The sequence below is a fragment of the Bombyx mandarina genome, chromosome A1 (genome assembly GCF_030267445.1).
Source record: "Bombyx mandarina strain Sakado chromosome A1, ASM3026744v2".
NCBI lineage: Eukaryota > Metazoa > Arthropoda > Insecta > Lepidoptera > Bombycidae > Bombyx > Bombyx mandarina.
In genome coordinates, this window is record NC_143234.1 from 9,829,608 (window position 1) to 9,848,534 (window position 18,927).

At 39.7% G+C, this 18,927-nt stretch overlaps 1 protein-coding gene across 3 annotated transcripts in view; it reads right to left on the reverse strand.

The window, feature by feature from the left end:
• Window positions 1–1,180: 1,180 nt before the first annotated feature.
• Window positions 1,181–18,927, reverse strand: part of LOC114253462 (uncharacterized) — a 562,226-nt gene continuing 544,479 nt past the window's right edge. For all 3 annotated transcript variants that reach the window (XM_089739603.1, XM_089739602.1, XM_089739605.1), the window contains 5 exons: window positions 16,412–16,547; window positions 8,407–8,546; window positions 7,765–7,865; window positions 6,916–7,014; window positions 1,181–6,313 (listed from right to left, as the gene is read on the reverse strand). In XM_089739603.1, the coding sequence (XP_089595729.1) occupies window positions 3,842–6,313; window positions 6,916–7,014; window positions 7,765–7,865; window positions 8,407–8,546; window positions 16,412–16,547 (2,948 nt within the window). In that variant the 3' untranslated portion in view covers window positions 1,181–3,841. The remainder of the gene's footprint in view (window positions 6,314–6,915; window positions 7,015–7,764; window positions 7,866–8,406; window positions 8,547–16,411; window positions 16,548–18,927) is intronic.

Below are 18,927 nucleotides of genomic sequence, written 5' to 3' on the forward strand. Positions count from 1 at the left end.
CAGCATTCAGCTCAGTTTCGACTCACTGCAAACTTCGAGCAGCACTGGCGACACGCACGCAGCATTCAAGCTCAGCCTCGACTCACCGCAGGCTTCGAGCAGCACTGGCCCTTGCAAGCTAATCTCAGCACGGACAACGCTAATTAAAAAAAAAAAAAAAAAAAAAAAATGACACGACCTCCAGTCTCGGAGGGGAGTGATGTGGCGGGTAGCCATCATACAACGCAAGATAATTGACAGATGCCTGAATCTCGCTTACGACATTTTCAAGATAAAGCGCATATATACAAGTTGCGAACAACAACATTCGGACCGTCGGTCTACCGAGCAATGTCACCGCTCGGTGGAAGATCTTCCTTTCGTCGTAAACTCCCCAAACCATCAATAATGAATTTGTAATACCTTTAAAATAGTGAAGCGATTTGCGTGAAAAACGAAAATTTCAAAATTTTGAGTTAGAGTAGTGTTCATTGGAGGCATCGAGATGCGTTCGCAAAACAGCTGCCCTCGAACGGTTAGACCTCCCTCGGAGTCACTCCGGCAATAGATTTGGCCCCGGTAACCGCTCAGTACCAGGCTGAGAATCAGTTTTTCCACTTAAAGGATTTCCTTTCCCCACGCCTCAATTCAAATTTAACATTCTCAGGGCTCTTTTCCCTTCAAAAAATTCTCTGCTATAGTTTTTACTTTGGGCCCTAGTGTAGTAACGCGGTACGGTACAGTCCATTAAAAATAGTTCCGAAATTTACCGCAATATTTAAAGCTAGGTTTTACCCATGATTTCCCGCAATTTTCCCTTTTCCCATCCCCTATGGACCCTAAAATTATAATTTGTGTAATTAGTGGTGGTAGGACCTCTTGTGAGTCCGCGCGGGTGGGTACCACCACCCTGCCTATTTCTGCCGTGAAGCAGTAATGCGTTTCGGTTTGAAGGGTGGGGCAGCCGTTGTAACTAAACTTGAGACCTTAGAACTCATATCTCAAGGTGGGTGGCGCATTTACGTTGTGGATGTCTATGGGCTCCAGTAACCACTTAACATCAGGTGGGCTGTGAGCTCGTCCACCCATCTAAGCAATAAAAAAAAATGTCCCCTCAAATGGGGAATTTCCCCTCATTGTGAAAACACTGCTGAGAGTACGTCTGCTAATCATCATGAGAAAACAAGAATGAAACAACAAGTTGTCAATACGCTTTTTTTATTTATTGTTTTATACATAACCATTGTTCTCGTTAAATGATAAATGTAGGTACAGTCTTGAGTAATACAAAAAAAATACAACAAAAGACTCGGCGTCCATAGAGTCAGGGCTCTATTACACCCAAAAGGTTATTTACAAATAATAATAAAAACTTCGTGGCATCAGAAATGTCTTCCATACATCCTTATATAAAATTTATTTACAGTATGCGAACCACGCGTCAATCTACAAAAACAGTCACTTAGATTTATATGCGTATGGAAAATAAAATTTGTCGTTTGCCAAAGGGAGTAATCGTATGGATTAATTGAAAATAAATAAGGTATATAAATGTATTGAAATCTCAATGGTATATTGTAGATACGGATTGATATTCACACCACAAGCGATTTTTATCAATACTAATAAAAAAAAAAATTTGGACGCTTAATTTTTCTATCTAAGAATTACGTAATAACTTATTACAGTTGACAAAAGTAAGTACTTATTTTTGAATATTAACGCGTGGTGTTAATTAGGAATAAAATATGAGCATTTGTTTAGAAATTACGTTTTCAATTGATATTTGATAGTTTTGTCGTTTATAAATAATTATATTTTCACCTTAAATTCTCTTTACATTTATTTTTATACCTATCTATTTCACGTATTTGTAGTTTATAATTATACTTGAATACAGATGGTTTTTTTTTTTCGTAAACATGAAACAATTTGAACAATACCACGTAAATGTACAACAATCCGATTAATCAAAACGAAATGAAGAAAAATTATTAATTTCATTGTTGAAATGCTTCAGCCATAACATGTTTAAATTTAATTAAATTATCTGATACTTTTTAGGAATTTTTAAATTAAATTAGGATAATATATGTACATAAAATTATATAACTGTGGAATCAATAGAAATTTCAAAATGTATTTAATCGAAACTTTGAAAGGCCCATATTACGATTAAAAACTACTGAAAAATCAAAATTATTGAAATAAATAATAATACGAAGTCACACGTCATATGTCACTATGACATTGACAATCAAGTGTCAAATGAAACATCAAACTTATATTTTTCAATATGTCAACAAGAATAAATCATTTCTGTACTAACATTATGGCAGGACAATTGTTTGTAACTGGAATACCGTGCAGTAATATCTAGAAATGGACAACACATTGTCCACAAAGATTGACGATGGCTTTTGTCAATGACCATTTACTTTGAATCAAACGAATTCGCAGTGGCCGGTGTGTCCGGGCGCTCCGAGCACGTCAGACGCGAACTGTGCTGATATCTATTGATATATCAGACGGTAGCAGCCTCTGTAGGCCTTCAGAGGCCCTACTACCAGTATTAAACTAAAAAGACAAACTAATTATCAGACAACATTCGATCTGGATGATAAGTACTAACTATACCATTATTACGTTTCCTGATTGAAAAGATTGTCTAGTGTCATGAAATCTACAGGGCAAAATTAGTCTGCTGACTAGTTATAATTTATTAGGAAAAATAACATGGCTTCGTGTGAAAACTAATCTGGTAACACTCAATATTATAAAAATTCATTTTTCTCATGATATCGGTAATTATTTTTTATTATACGGACAACACAACATATTGATTGACATAAATCACAAATAAATGTCATTTTATTATAAATTTCCTCGTCATTAAATAGTTAAAAAGTAATATTGTTCGTATAAATAATATATTATTGTTTGAAATTAAATTACGTGTTGTACATTTTTTTAAGACTACAACCCACTTTTGCGACACAAAATGGCATCTGTCAAAACACATAAAATATAAATACGGTGTTGATAATGGTGATGCTATATGAATCGTAGATTTCAAATTTAAAAAAAAAACACTTCAAATTGTATCCCAAAAAAATTGTACAAAAACACTTAAAATTAAGACGATATAAATCTTAACTATGGACAGATTTGTTTGAAACAAAACCTTTACATCAATATCACATACAAGTTATGCTAGAGGACAATTTGCAACATGGCGGCCGCGCGGACTTCTGTTAAATAACAACGGATAAACATTTTCATTTCCGTATTATGTCAAAATAAATACAGAAATAACATGGACAGCTGCTACTAATTATATTGTTGTTAGTGTTGTTTGCAAAATTGTACAAGAGAACCAGAGCTTTGTGTTAGTTCCGTGATTATTAAAACTAAAATCTAAGATGGCATTTCATGAACTGCTGAGTTCTGATGTTACACAAAATGGCGGTAGATTCATTGTCGTACCGGGATCGAGAACTAAAATTATTAGCTATATACACAAGGCCTTGTTTAAGTCGATTATTCTTAATATTAACCTAGCTACGAAACATTTACAATTTTACATAGTTCGTTCGCGCAAACGTGTCTAGAGTTTCGTTACGTGTTCTCATCACGTCACGTCGCTGTTATTTAAAAACGGGTCAATTTTAGCGTTTGGAAAATGTCACACGTAACGCCGATAAATTTTTGCGTACTAATTAATAGACATAAAAAATAATCTATATTTACACACTGAAATACACAATAATTTATATTAATTCACTGTTTATTGCTCTTATAAGAGGCAATATCATCGTCAGAAACTTAGGTCATCTGCCGCGCTCGACAGATTAATGGTGAATCAGGTTTGCGAGGGTCCGTCTTCCAGCGACCTGAACCTGACGAAGCCATCTTGCGCCACCAGCATGCTGCTGCCCGCCTCGTTGGGGATCTCATCTTGAGGCTGGGAATACGAGACCTCATAGCTACAGTTCCGCGGAGCCGGCTGGGGCGTCCCCATCCCGTGAGGATACTTTCCGGGCTCCTCGAACCCGTACAGATCAGTCGACTTCGGTCTGTCCGGGAATGGATTCGCCTTACCACGTTTTTGGCTACCACTCGAATTGACCATAGAGGTCGATGGAGAGTGCCGACGCTGCGAGGTCCTTACCGGACATTCGTTGCTGTAGTTCCTGTTAGGGTTGAGGGTCTGTATTCCGGACGTGTGGTAGGAGGCGTTCTCTGTGTTGTAGTTGCCGTACTCGTCCGGCACGTGCGGCTGGTGGTAGTGGTGGCCGGCGGCGGAGTCGTAGCCCATGGTCATGCAATTTTGAACGTTTTTGTTTTTCGCTCTGTGCTTTTTCCGGGGATTGCTGTTCGTTCTAGAGGACGTCCTGTCGTAGGACATGTGCTTGAAGTTGTGCGAGGACCTGTTGGAGCCGCCGTTGTAGTTCTGGTTTTTGATATCTCGAATGAAGTCACTGTTGCTACCATATTGGATGACGTTGTATTCGTGATCCAACGGGTCGTCTCCTTGCAAGCTCTGTATTGCGGGGTCGCAGTTCGAGTAGTGGTCGTCGGACGCAGACTCCATACCGTTGTACCCCATATTTGGGTGGTGCTTGATCAAATGGTTGGTCACGCCCTGGCTGGAAGCCGCGTTGCTAGATTCCGTTGAACTGCTGTGGCCAGCGTTAGCTATGGAACTATGGCCGGAGTAATTTTCAGTACCGGAATTATTATCACACGGACCAGACAAGGTATTGAGGAACCTTGGGTGGTCCATAGGTCCACAACATGGTTCCACCATGTTTGGATGATGCCCGGCACTTTCATATATCGGTTTACCGGTTCTTAACGTGTACGTATGAAGATTTGTGTTAGTATTACATATGGCTGGATAGTCAGACTCAAATTGTTCGTTACTAGATCCAGCCCCGCATGTGAAAAGGCCCAAGCCTGGAATTTTGCTGCCGTCAGCCTTTTCATGCTGCAGTGGACCAACGCCTACCTTCAAACTTATCACCCAAGATATTAACGCTACTATGCTGATCTCTATCAGCCTCAAGGAGAACTGGTACCCCCACTGCAGCCAGTTAAATTTACTCATGTTCACTTGATTTATACCAAATATACCATAAACTTGCAACGTTGCCATTAGTATAAAAAGCAAGGCAGTTGCCAAATTTATGTGTATGGCCTGATATAGATTTTGGAAGCCATTTATGTACGTGTGACTTTTCTTTTGTAAAACCGTCTTAAGCATTTTGAATACGTACAAATAACCCAGACCTAAAGTTAGACACGCAATTATGAAGATAATTTCGCAGGTCAGACCTAAGATTCTCTTTTCTGAATTCTGCGTTTTGTATATGGTGCTATTGGTTTCGAGTATGTGCAACATCACGCACAGCAGCACGTGGATCCCGCCCCCCGCGATGATGACCCTGGGCCGGAGCAGAAACGAACAGCAGTTGTTCTTGAAGTTCATGCTGTGTACGAGCAAGAAGAGGATGGTGCAAGCGAAAGCTATGCTCAAGAATATTTCGGGAACGTGAAGCAAAATTTCACTGATGAAAATCGGTAGTGAACTATTAATGTTATAAGGATCGTAACACATGTAGAATATCCTCATCAAACACACGAAAACTAATATCAAATGGAGTATGATGAAGTAGTATTGAGTGAAGAGGTGGGTGAACTTGTTGTAGCATATGATTTTGAAGATTGAGTAGACGGCCAATATCGTGAACATGACCGTCGCGAAATAGATGTGCACATTCCAGGCGAAGGGCCAGGTCGCGCCCTGCCGCTGCACCGCGCCACCGCCCTTCGGATCCTGCTTCAGGATCTTCTTGTCCGAGTTGACGTTGGCAAGGTTGTGGTACCTCTCAGTGGACATCTCGGGGTCTTTCAGCTCGAACCCTACCGTCGTCCCTGGCGTGTACTCTTTCTTGGTTTCGTTTTTAGTAGAATATTGTATGTTTCTCCTGGTATTAGTTTCGCCGTTTTGATCTATGATCAACGGCCGGTCTAGATTGTTCATGTCTGGATCTAGGACTGGTAACACTGATCCTTCAGTGGATGTGTCTTTGTTGGTATCACTGAGAGTGACGCCAACGTCTTTTGTAACAAAAATGTCACTTTTCGAGGTCTTCTCCTGGCTGTGTTGAGGTTTAGTCGTTACTGTCCTGAGTAGGACATCTGGTATGTCCTCTTTCCTGCCGTTAGATCCGGACAGTATCCGAGTTATGGCAGGAATGTCGAGTGAATTCGGAACAAAGTCCGTAAAGTTGGCTTGGGATTGTTTACCGTCAGGTTCTAGTTCGTCCGGCTGGAAAGAAAATTTTCAATTTATTTTTTGTTACTATTTAAAGTATTTATGTTAGTATTTATGGTATAGTATTTATAGTATATATGTCGTCGTGGCCTAAAGGATAAGACGACCGGTGCATTCGTATCTAGCGATGCACCGGTGTTCGAATCCCGCAGGCGGGTACCAATTTTTCTAATGAAATATGTACTTAACAAATGTTCACGATTGAATTCCACGATGAAGGAATAACATCGTGTAATAAAAATCAAACCCGCAAAATTATAATTTGCGTAATTCCTGGTGGTAGTCCGCGCGGGTAGGTACCACCGTCCCGCCTATTTCAGACGTGAAGTAGTAATGCGTTTCGGTTTGAAGGGCGGGGCAGCCGTTGTACTGAGACCTTAGAATTCATATCTCAAGGTGAGTAGCGCATTTACGTTGTAGATGTCTATGGGCTCCAGTAACCACTTAACACCAGGTGGGCTGTGAGCTCATACACCTACTTATGCAATAAAAAACAAAACAAAAAGTTTAGAGGAATCACAATTGCGAGATAAGTACTTAAAATGAGTTCACCATATTATTTCAGATGCCTTAAGGGGGAGTGCTGTAATATTTACCTTATGGCTAGGAGTGTTGAGCGGTATCTTCCTGTGTGTGACGTCAGGTGCGGCGGGGGGCGCGGGGGGCGGCGCCGGCACCTGCGGGGGAGAGCTCTCCTGAAACAATTATCAAGTTATACCTCAGATGGTGCGATTACTGCGAACTAAATCATAGCTCTACTGGCATTACATGTGCCAGGAGCCCATAGACCGATGTCTGTCTCGATAGATATGAAGTCGAAGTTTCAATTCCATCCTAAATAACGATTGTTTCACCCTTCGGACTTGACCCACACCGCCCACAAAATGATAATAATTCCACAAATTTTACATACGTTGGAACTAGGATTGAGTTGTTACCTGCCTAGGGGATATGACGTAGTCGTGGTACAAGGAGGTACCTAGGATATTAACCCTATTGGCGTAATCGCTGGGAACGTTTCCATTTTATAAATCAATAATAATTATTTTTTTAGTTTTCAGAATCCTATTTTACCGCACCCTTAAAAATTTCTTTTCTAGGATTTTAGGGCTTTTCTAGGATACTTGGAAGAGCATTTTCTTTTATATTTCTTATTCACTTGGATCGATTTTTTCTGAAATTATATTACATTACGGCTTACAGCGCTGGGAGGTTTTCAGTAGATACCCACTCTCACACTATCCACGAAGCTGTCCCATGTGTGATTTAGGGCTTATCATCACATTGGTTGCTCGTCACAATCAAAAAGTTCACGAGTTTTGACTGATCCACTTGCTACCATTCACAGATACAAAATGAAAGCTGCTGAATTCTGACATGACGCCGAAGTCACAATGACAGTGTGGATGCCAAGCGATAGCACAAACAGAATATGCCCATCTCACCTGTCCCGGAGGTCTGATCGGTATCCTCTCGTGTCCCGGCCCCAGGGAGGGGGGAGGTATGGGTCTCCTGTTAAGATAATTGTTCCCGTCGGTATTCGTGCCTGAAATCAAATAAAACATTATAATAATTTATAAGTTAGTATGTCAGTAAAACGTAATGGAGATAAGTTTTAGCTTTATGGTAGGCAGCGGCTTGGCTCTGCCCCTGGCATTGCTGACGTCCATGAGCGACGGTGACCACTTACCATCAGGTGGGCCTACAATGGCAAAAAATTGTTGTAATTTCAACTAAAAGCGCTGACGTCACCATCATCTCATGCACTCCAACGCAATCTATTAATGATATAGGAAATCATATTATTTGTGAGAACAATATATATTCTTCCAGAGCTTCTTCCTAATTAAGCGTAACTGTTTTTTAAAAGCTTTAACTATTAATTTTTATAAGCTAGATAGATTTATCTTTGTACCGTGTTTTCATAAAAAACAATTAATTTAACATTCACGGGCGTCCATTTTTTTGGCTCGTACTCCGCCTTCAGTCGCGCTCTTCATAACTAAGGGTCGTGACAATCTCCGTCCATTACTATCTTACTCACGTTGTCTTTGAATCTTAACAAATTCGTAAGATTGTAAACCCACCTCTAAGTGTCGGCTTATCGGCAAATGGGTTTTTGTATTCCGGTGGCAAAGGCGGTGTGAAGAACGCTCGTCCGGGAGGCGCGTACGAAGGCACCGCCCCGACGCCCGCCAGCAGGGAGGCTCCATGATGCTGGGGCGGTCTGAGCACAAAAATAGATTATTAAAAAGTTTGAATCGCACAATCGCAATCAGACCCGCAAAATCAATTAACTCTTTTTTTTATGATTGAAAGATTACTGGTGGCCCGAAGGCCTTTCCAGTTTCACCAGGACAGGTGGGCGAGCAAAGGCTCAGCCAGGAGGGGTGGGATTTGCTAACAACTGCCCGAGCGCCTCCGAAGGAGGTCTAACAACTCAAGAGCAATTGCTTCGCGAATGAATCTACTACCGGATCGGAAACGCGACCCGCTGAGAAGATCCGGCGAGAAACTCAGCGGGCTGATTCATGGGTTAGGTTGCACGTCGACCTCTTTGTCGAGTTCGACGAGTACGGTTACCGGGGAGAATTAACTTCTGAAATGGCTGACGTCTAGGACGTATAATGCGAGCCCGTACTAGATACTACCACTCTACCTATTTTCTGGCTGAGATATCAATTCGTTTTAGTCCAAAAGGTGAGACAGCCGTTACATAATTTAAAATTGAAAATCCACAGGCTTGCTGCCGAAATTCCCTCTCAAGGCCAAGGTAGACACTTGATGGTACGGGATACCGCAATTCCGCATAGGAAACCCACTATCTTGCCTATTTCTATCGCAAGGACATCATGTGTTGTAAGTCAAATGATAACAAAGCCGCAAAACCGGTGGAGACACCAATATCAAAGGCAATGGTAGCCGCTTAGCACCGAACGGAACGTGACTTTGCACCAAATAAACGTGTTAATTTGGACTAGAGGTCCTGCAGTAGTCGAAATTCGACTATAATTAATTGGAATTGTAAGTTTGTACACTTCTATAATCACAAATTTCGCCAAGACTACACTATATAAAATATTAACAAAGACAAACAATATTTAATCTCAATTTGACAACAGACGTCAAGAACAAAAGTTTGACAATAAATAGTATGTATACGTGTGTGCGTCAAATACATGGTATGTAGTGTGTGTAATGTTTTCTTTATTGATTTAATGTATCTTTTATGCATTATTTTAAAAAAATATTAGCATTGTGCACTTCTTCTCTATATTCTCTATAAGTGTGGAAAATTTCATACTCCTCCGTCCGCGCAATTTTCGTAAAAAGGGATACAAAGTTTTTGCTTCACGTATTAATATATAGATAACGGATTACTAATATACATACTGCAATCAGGAATCCGTAGGATTTTAAGTTAGCAAGCCAGTTTAAACTAAGTAAGGTCTTTCGACGCGAGTTCTAAAATGAACGATGACCACAAAACTTAGTTTAAAATTCTAAACGTGTTCAACAGCAGTATAAATTATCAATAAACGCCTTAAAATGCTTGTAGCTGCTTTGAATTGCATGCTGTTTACATTTAAACGTTGTTGTTCGGGAATCATTGATGTTATCAAGACATTAGGGTTGACGTATCTATTCCGCGACGAACACTAATGCCTTCCGGCTTGAAGAGTGGAACAACTGTTAGACAGCGTAGTTAAAAGACCGACATTGGTGTGTCTATGGACCCCGGTAGCTGCTTATCAGTAGCGAGCTTTTTTTTTTATTGCTTAGATGGGTGGACGAGCTCACAGCCCACCTGGTGCTCTTTTTATTTTTTTATTGCTTAGATGGGTAGATGAGCTCACAGCCCACCTGGTATTAAGTGGTTACTGGAGCCCATAGACATTTACAACGTAAATGCGTCACTCACCTTGAGATATAAGTTCTAAGGTCTCAGTATAGTTACAACGGCTGCCCCACCCTTCAAACTGAAACGCATTAACTGCTTCACGGCAGAAATAGGCGGGGTGGTGGTACCTACCCGTGCGGACTCACAAGAGGTCCTACCACCAGTAAAGGCCTTATAAAGTAAGGGCCTTGAGATTATTCACCCCTTTAAATCAACGAAGATGTCCTTATTATTGGGAATGAGTTGGATCGTGAGACCAACAGACAGGCACAGCTGTGCCCGGAGTATGATTTTCAAATTATCTCCTTAAAATTTTATCTAACTTAACCATTTGTGTTGTTGCCAAATAATTCTCGTATTGTCGTATGAACTACTCGTTTCGCTTTTATAGTTTGTGGTAGCCCTAAGAATACATAAGTGTCGCTGACCTTTAGAGACCATTTATTTAGACCCGTCAGTCGATATTGTGACCGAACAAGTCGAGTTCCAAGTAAAGCGTTATGGAAATGTCAAAAATTGGCGAAACGCCCGCTGTTTCGCGTTCAACGCTTTATTTTCAGTACGCGAAATGAATTTTAATGGAACTTTGGGGAAAAAATCCGCATCGAACGCGAACGCGGTGGGAAATGGCCACTTGTAGAATCCCGCAGTGAGCAGATGGTGAAATAAAACAAAGGTACTTAGTCATCAACAACAATATCTAACATACATTTTGAGTATTAATTTACAAAATGGATTTAATCAAATCCGTGACATTCACAACTAACCTTTTTTTTTATTGCTTAGATGGGTGGACGAGCTCACAGCCCACCTGATATTAAGTGGTTACTGGATCCCATAGAAATCTACAACGTAAATGCGCCACCCACCTTGAGATATAAGTTCTAAGGTCTCAGTATAGTTATAACGGCTGCCCCACCCTTCAAACCGAAACGCATTACTGCTTCACGGCAGAAATAGGCGAGATGGTGGTACCTACCCGTGCGGACTCACAAGAGGTCCTATCACCATTTATAATTTTGCGGGTTTGATTTTTATTACACGATGTTATTCCTTCACCGTGGAAGTCAATCGTGAACAATTGTGAAGTACGTATTTCATTAGAAAAATTGGTACCCGCCTGCGGGACTCGAACATCGGTGCATCGCTAGGATACGAATGCACCGGACATCTTATCCTTTAGGCCACGACGACTTCAACCTTCCTGCAGTCCATAGAAAATAACATGAACACTACCAATGTCATGAGATTATTAATTCAAGACTTTATTACTCTGTATCGATAGAGGGAATAACTGATGTATCGTGAGTCTATACGGGTAGATGACGTGAAAAATACTTTAAATAAAGGATTAGATCCTACAGCGCCACTATAGAATTGTGGAACTGACCCACATGTTACATTACAGTGACATTGCACCCAGCGACTTATGAAAGCCGTGCTATTTGAAAAGTTAAAAGTTAATACAAAAGCTTTACCGTCACACATATTCCATCGAGATTTGAAAAATCTTTATAGTTACGGCATTTTTGAACGGATCCGATCCATTTTTACGATTTCATCTCGATACCAGTTCTGATGAAGGTTATAAAACTAAATAGAATTGCAATGGAATAAACAAAAAGCAAATTCCATTTTGCGTTCGGTAATTTGTGAAGTTCTGCTTTCTGACGATAGATGGCTCTCATATTATTTATTCGAACAATATTGGATCCGAAATAAAATTAATTTAAATATATACACGTGTAGTTTTAGCTGAACGAAATATTGCCTTCGTTAAATTAACTAGTACTTTATTCAAGTTTGTTGATGTTTAGTGAATACAATGTTACGGCTATTGATCGCTAGGTGGCAGGGCCTGTGACTGCAGATATATAAATTAGCTCATTGTTTAGACACACACAACCATCACAACATAGTCTCATATTCACAATGCGTTGTCAACAAACGCGGATACAGCCCGATTGATGTTAAGTAGTGAGCATTGTCCGGTATTTCATTGTCCACATAGACGATCTCAATATGAGCATTACATCTCAAAGCGAGGCATTTGGCAATGAAAAGCGAGTAAAATCCCGAACAATGCTAGTTCCGCTGAACAATAGGGGCTTAAGATTAATGATTGTCTTAAGCGACAGAAAGACTGGGGAAAAACTCTCGAGATTCAACCGAGATTCTTGATGTTTGGTACAAATTTATACTTATTCGCATTTCAATTTGACTGGTTTCTTTAAAACCAATCAAGATTTCGAAGTCTGCCTCTGAGCTAATTAGGGTTTTAGTACATCCACACTAATTATAAATAACACCAAGCCGCCTGTTGTAGCGAAAGACTGATGCATTTTAGTTTCATGTGTGGGACAGTCATCGTTTGTATTCACAATTGAAAACTCGACCTTATGTCTGTGGGTGAGTTGCGGAATTTGCGTTGTGGTATCTATGCGATCCGGTAACAACATAGCACCAGTTGAAGCGTGACCTGCCAATATTAGCTAATATAAAAACTCTATAGTAGCAATCCGATGGATCTATAATTAACTGATTTTTTATTACTTATTTTGTTCTATTTTTTACTTGTTGGAAGTAGTGCCTAACAGTGGGCTTAAATTTAGAACTACTACTATACAAATGACCAATAACAAGTATTTTTTATTGCTCCTGTAGCGAGCATACGGCCCACCTGATGGTGAGTGGTGTTACCGTCCCCCGTGGACTTCAGCAATGTCAAGAATAGAGCCAAGCCGCTGAATACCGTTAAGTACTCTCCACAAGCCTCGTTTGAAGAAGGACATGTCATGGCGCTCGGGAAACCCTTTGGAGGAAAGCTCATTACAAAGTCGAATGGTACGTGCCAAAAAAAACTCTGGAAACGCCCTGTGGATGAACGCAGTGGCCCCAGGTAGTATGGACGAACTCTACTCCGGTGACCGGCGGTGCGATGGTAAAAACGATATGATGGAATCATTTCTCCTCACAGCACTCCCCGAATCTTCACAATTCTCCACAATTTGTTAAATAGTTTTAGTGTACAGAGCGACCGAAAGTCCAGAAGTGGCATAGAGTACTAATATAGTATGTCTATGAAGATTTATGTAAATAAGTATTTACCATGTAATGGTCTTGCCATAGGCAACGACAATGATGGACGCCACCGTGTGTCGTAATTTAAAATAAGTGTTTTTTCGGGCAATGAGATAAGACATCATTCGCAGACAGAAATGTTATCACCGAGAAAAAATGAAACCCGACAATTAACGTCGAAAAATAAATTTTAATAAATTTACACTATTTTTAATTCAAATTTATTAAAATTTATTTTCTATTTTCTAGTTGAATTTTCTATAAAAGCGTGCTTATTTAGTTAGTTTTTTAAAACTATTATTTATTTTTCATTTTTAGGTGAATTTCCGTAATTAAAAAAAAAAAAATTTTTTTTTAAATCTTGAATTGTCGTCGGTCCTTAATAAGCATACCAAACTTCGAGTTAATCCGACATTTTGAAGGGGGTCAAAAACATGTTCAAAGATTCCGTTACAAACAAATACATACATACGTCTGTAGCTAATAAAAAGCGTATTAAAAAGTACTAAGACTAGATTGTAATATTGTGATTTCCTTATGTTTGTTACAACAAACCATTGCCTTTTTGTTCCCGCTTTCATCTTGCGAATCAAACCAAACGCGTCATTACATCAACATGGCCGGAATGGACGTTGTTATGCAAAAAGGAACCAATCAAAATCGTCGTAAACGTGTTTATACAAGAAGAACGTTACACAGAATCAATTTGATCGTCCAGTAAACAAATCATTTCAGAAAACAAAGGTATCAAGTTGTGGCAAAGCGGTCATTTCGATGTGACTGGAAATTATTTGTTCGCTATTGGCAGTTCCATAGCAGTTTATTAGCATTGTTAATGACATTGACGTCTGTAGGCTATGCGTTTGATAGGAAATACGATTTAGGCACATAGCCCGCAAAATTATAATTTGCGTAATCACTGGTGGTAGGACCTCTTGGGAGTCCGCACGGGTAGGTACCACCACCCCACCTATTTCCGCCGTGAAGCAGTAATGCGTTTCGGTTCGAAGGGTGGGGCAGCCGTTGTAACTAAGCTGAGACCTTAGAACTTATATCTCTAGGTGGGTGGCGCATTTACGTTGTAGATGTCTATGGGCTCCAGTAACCACTTAACACCAGGAGGGCTGTGAGCTCGTCCACCCATCTAAGCAATAAATTAAAAAAAAACTTGTTTTCTAATGTTTCACAATATTTTTCCTTTACGCCCCCCAAATCCTTTGGGAGTCGTCAATCGACAAAGAAAACCGCACGTAGTCTTCGTTTTAACATGGTAACAGATTGTTATTTGCTTTTACAATTGTTTGCTTATTGTCTGTAAACATTGTGTCAAAACTTTTTGCTTGCTGTTCGGAAATCACCATTTTTATTTGGCAATTATACATGAATTTGTCTGCTGCCTTGAACTTTCTTTGCTCCTGACACTTAAGGTGACCTTGAAAACTGTTAATTATTGATTGACTGGCTATAATTCATTTCAGTAGCGCTGAAGAATATCAATGCGAATGTCATGATGCTCTGAAGCACCACCTATGCTCATATGTACCACCACAGCTGTACAAAATCAAATTTCGACTTTCACTGATTTTTAAATAGATGTACGATCCACATTATCCACATTAGCCTAAAACGCATCGAGCTTTTTTCTATTGATGAAACCCCTCAAACTTTTTCATTACAGTAGGCCGGGGAGCTTTCAATAGGAAATAAACTTTTTTCGAAGCTTGTTTAAAACTAAGTTTCCTTGTAAGAAAATACTCGCTTTCATGTTATTTTTCTTGGGCGAATCAATTAAGCGTATTGATATCGACGTGTTCGTGGAACCGCGCGCGGATTTTAAGTTCGTAACGCAGGTTTGGGTGCGCTTATACCGCCGCGGGGCCCACGGAGATAATTGTTGTTGTTGCTTTGACTAGTGCACTAGGTCACGGCCCATTTGTTGTAAAGTGGTTACCAGAGCCTAATGAGCAAACAATATCACAACATGAATGCCGCCACCGCCCTTAAAACTCGAGGTCTATGACTTAATTGTACAAATTACAAATTTTGCAAATCTAGAAAAAAATTGTACCTGCCTGCGGGATTCGAATACCGGCACAGCTGTACCGCTTTATACAAATATACCGGATGTCTTACCCTTTAGGCCCCGATGACATTAAGGTGTGTATTATACAAAGATGTGATCATAACAGCCATATATCCATTGTTAAAGTGACAATATGCTCGTCTAGGCTAGAAAACCGGGAGAAGTGGTGATTGCTCGTGAGGCGCATCACATTTGCCGACAGCAATGATACTGAATGACGATCACAACCGGTCTGACAATAGTGATACCACAAAGGAGAGACTAGAAGACGAAGGGTTCTGAAGTGTTTTTAATTGAATCTCTGCTGTTTCCGCGTTCTCTCAGTCTACGATCATTATTCTTTACTAGCTGACCCGGCAGACTTCGTAGTGCCTCAATCGATAAATAAAAGACTTAAAACTTTTATATAGAATAAACTTAAAACAAACAAAAGGAATCCGTCCGACGGGGGACACGTCAAAGGGAAAACAAAATTGTTATTTTTATTTAATTCCGAGAATTTTCATATTTTTATACCTTTTAAACCTTCTCTGGACTTCCACAAATAATTCAAGACCAAAAGTAGCCTAATCGGTCAAGCCGTTTTCATGTTATGTCGTGACAACGGAAAACGGGTTTCATTTTTATATATATAGATTGTACACACAGTTAATACAATACAATAATTGCGAAAAGTTATAAAATGGCGAGCGTAACTCAACAATTGAGTTATCTAACAGCTAACCGTTCTTAAAGAGGGAGAGCTTTACATAAGTGGGTAGAAGAGTACAATCTAATCAATTTACTTATTGATACAATATACAATAACAATAATATTAATAAAAAATATTTAAAAAAAACTAATACACAATATATCAGACTATATACATACACGATTACACACATAAATAACACATACATACACATATAAGTAATACTAAATCAATAAATAATGCTTCTATAATGCCTTCCTGAATACTTCAAGTGAGGGGCTTGCACGGATTGAGTGGGGAACTGAGTTCCACAGACGCACAGAGCGGCTACATACCTGGGCTTGTGGTACGTGGGGTTGCTGTTAGTCTTGAGTATGTCCGCGTTGGGCACGGAAGTCGGCAGCGCGTGCTCTCTCTCCAACTCGCTTTCGTAGCTCTCCAACGGGACATGCTTGCCCGGCAGTGGATCGGCTGAAATAAAACAGTACACTTGTTGAAATAATGTTTTTTTTTATTATTGCTTAGATGGGTGGACGAGCTCACAGCCCACCTGGTGTTAGGTGGCTACCGGAACCCATAGACATCTACAACGTAAATGCCGTCGCCTACCTTGAGATATGAGTTCTAATGTCTCAGTATAGTTACAAAGGCTGCCCCACCATTCAAACCGAAACGCTTTACTACTTCACGGCAGAAATAAGTGGTGGTATCTACCCGTGCGGACTCACAAGACGTCCTACCACCAGTAATTAAATGGTATTATATGCTTTTGTATCTGGAAGACAATAGAGACGGTTTAGTACCATTTAGAATAAAAAATACTAAATCTCCAACATATTCATGACACAAACACAATTTCTTAGTGGCATCTGCATTAAGCCGAGCTGGTATCGCAAAATAAGGTTTTCTATTCATCATCAGTGACAGACGGGTTACTGGGTTCGTTACTGATAGTAAGTAGACTTAAGAGGCAAGGTAATAAACTCATAGGAACAAAATCGCTCGAGTTACTATTAAACAAGAATTTCCTTGTATACATTAAGCATCTATTGTTTAGATTGAAAGCACCCGAGAGCTTTCTCGGTATCCGTTTGTTTACCTAAACCTCCCTTGTGTTAGTTAAAACGCTTTAAGTGTTAATATAAACAAAACGACAGACAGGAAATTCAATATTTATGTTTCAATAATGCTGTAACCTAACCTAGCACTAACTGTCACATCATCATTCTATAGCAGTCCCCTGCTGGTAATCTGTCTCTCCAATTGCATGGCACTGAGCAGGATCCTCGAGTATTTTTATGAAGGAGGGATTACTGGTGGCCCGAAGGCCTTTCCAGTTTCACCAGGACAGGTGGGCGAGCAAAGGATCAGCCAGGAGGGATAGGATTTGCTAACGCCTCCGAAGGAGCCTAACAACTTTTTTTTTTTTTATTGCTTAGATGGATGGACGAGCTCACAGCCCACCTGGTGTTAAGTGGTTACTGGAGCCCATAGACATCTACAACGTAAATGCGCCACCCACCTCGAGATATAAGTTCTAAGGTATCAGTATAGTTACAACGGCTACCCCATCCTTCGAACCGAAACGCATCACTGCTTCACGGCAGAAATAGGCGGGGTGGTGGTACCTACCCGTGCGGACTCTCAAGAGGTCCTACCACCAGTGATTACGCAAATTATAATTTTTGCGGGTTTGATTTTTACTACACGATGCAATTCCTTCACCGTGGAAGTCAATCGTGTACATTTGTTGAGTACGTATTTCATTAGAAAAACACAAGAGCAACTGCTTCGCGAATTAATCTTCTTCTGTCATCTAGCTCTTAACCGTGCTCAATGTATGATACATCGTTTAAAAGTCTAATTTATAGCTCCACCAACAAGCGAATTTTTCCAGTAGAAGACCAGAGTGACCACAGTACATTTTTGAAAATTTCATATACGTTCGTAAACATATAGAGGAGTTTCCTAAAAGTCTGACTTACATAATAGAAATATTATGAACAAACACAAGCTTGATGTGCCGATGAGTAGGTAGGTTACATAAGATACGAAATTCATTCGAATGTTTGTCTGTGGGCCTGTACACAACCTACATATACATAGATTTAAGAAAACTATTAAAGAAAATCTATGCAATAAAACTTACTATAAAGTCAATGATTATCTAGAAGATTGCACAAGTTGGGGATGTGTTGCTCGCTCCGGGCATTTCAATATTGCAATAATTGTTACGTTTTAATAATTGTTACTTCTTGTAAAAATGAATACTTAAAAAAATCTAACATTAAAAAAACAATCTAATAATTAAAAAAAAAAACACATGCCCGCTGACTTTCTTTCCAGTTCTTCTCAGGACGGAGGCTAGTTTTTGTGAATTGGCGGTAGTTCTTTTTGACGTTCAACAAGTATGTACTTTCATTTATGTTGAATAAAAAAAAAAGGATTTCATTTGACCTTTGTATATCTTTGTTGGTGGGCGTCCCATACCACGCCTGCTACACTGATGCATCACAAGCACACATTTGCGCACCGCTATTAAAGATCCGATAGACAGTATCCACTGAGTCATAAGATTATTTAATGCATTATGCGCGGTGGTTTTAATCGTTTGACGTGGATTTATAGTGTGAATATCGTCAAAGTTGACTTGTTCAGCAACCTATAAAAGTTTTTTCATCAATTGATATTTAGGTATTTTTTTAAGGAGTTAAAAAAACAGAAGAGATTCTCAATCCGACTTTTGTCTGAGGTTTTGTTTTTGTTCTTGTTGAACCAATTTTGACAATTCTTTTTTATTTATTTAAAAGCTATTGGATCTCGCTTCATCCCACTTTAAATTCTCTACTCT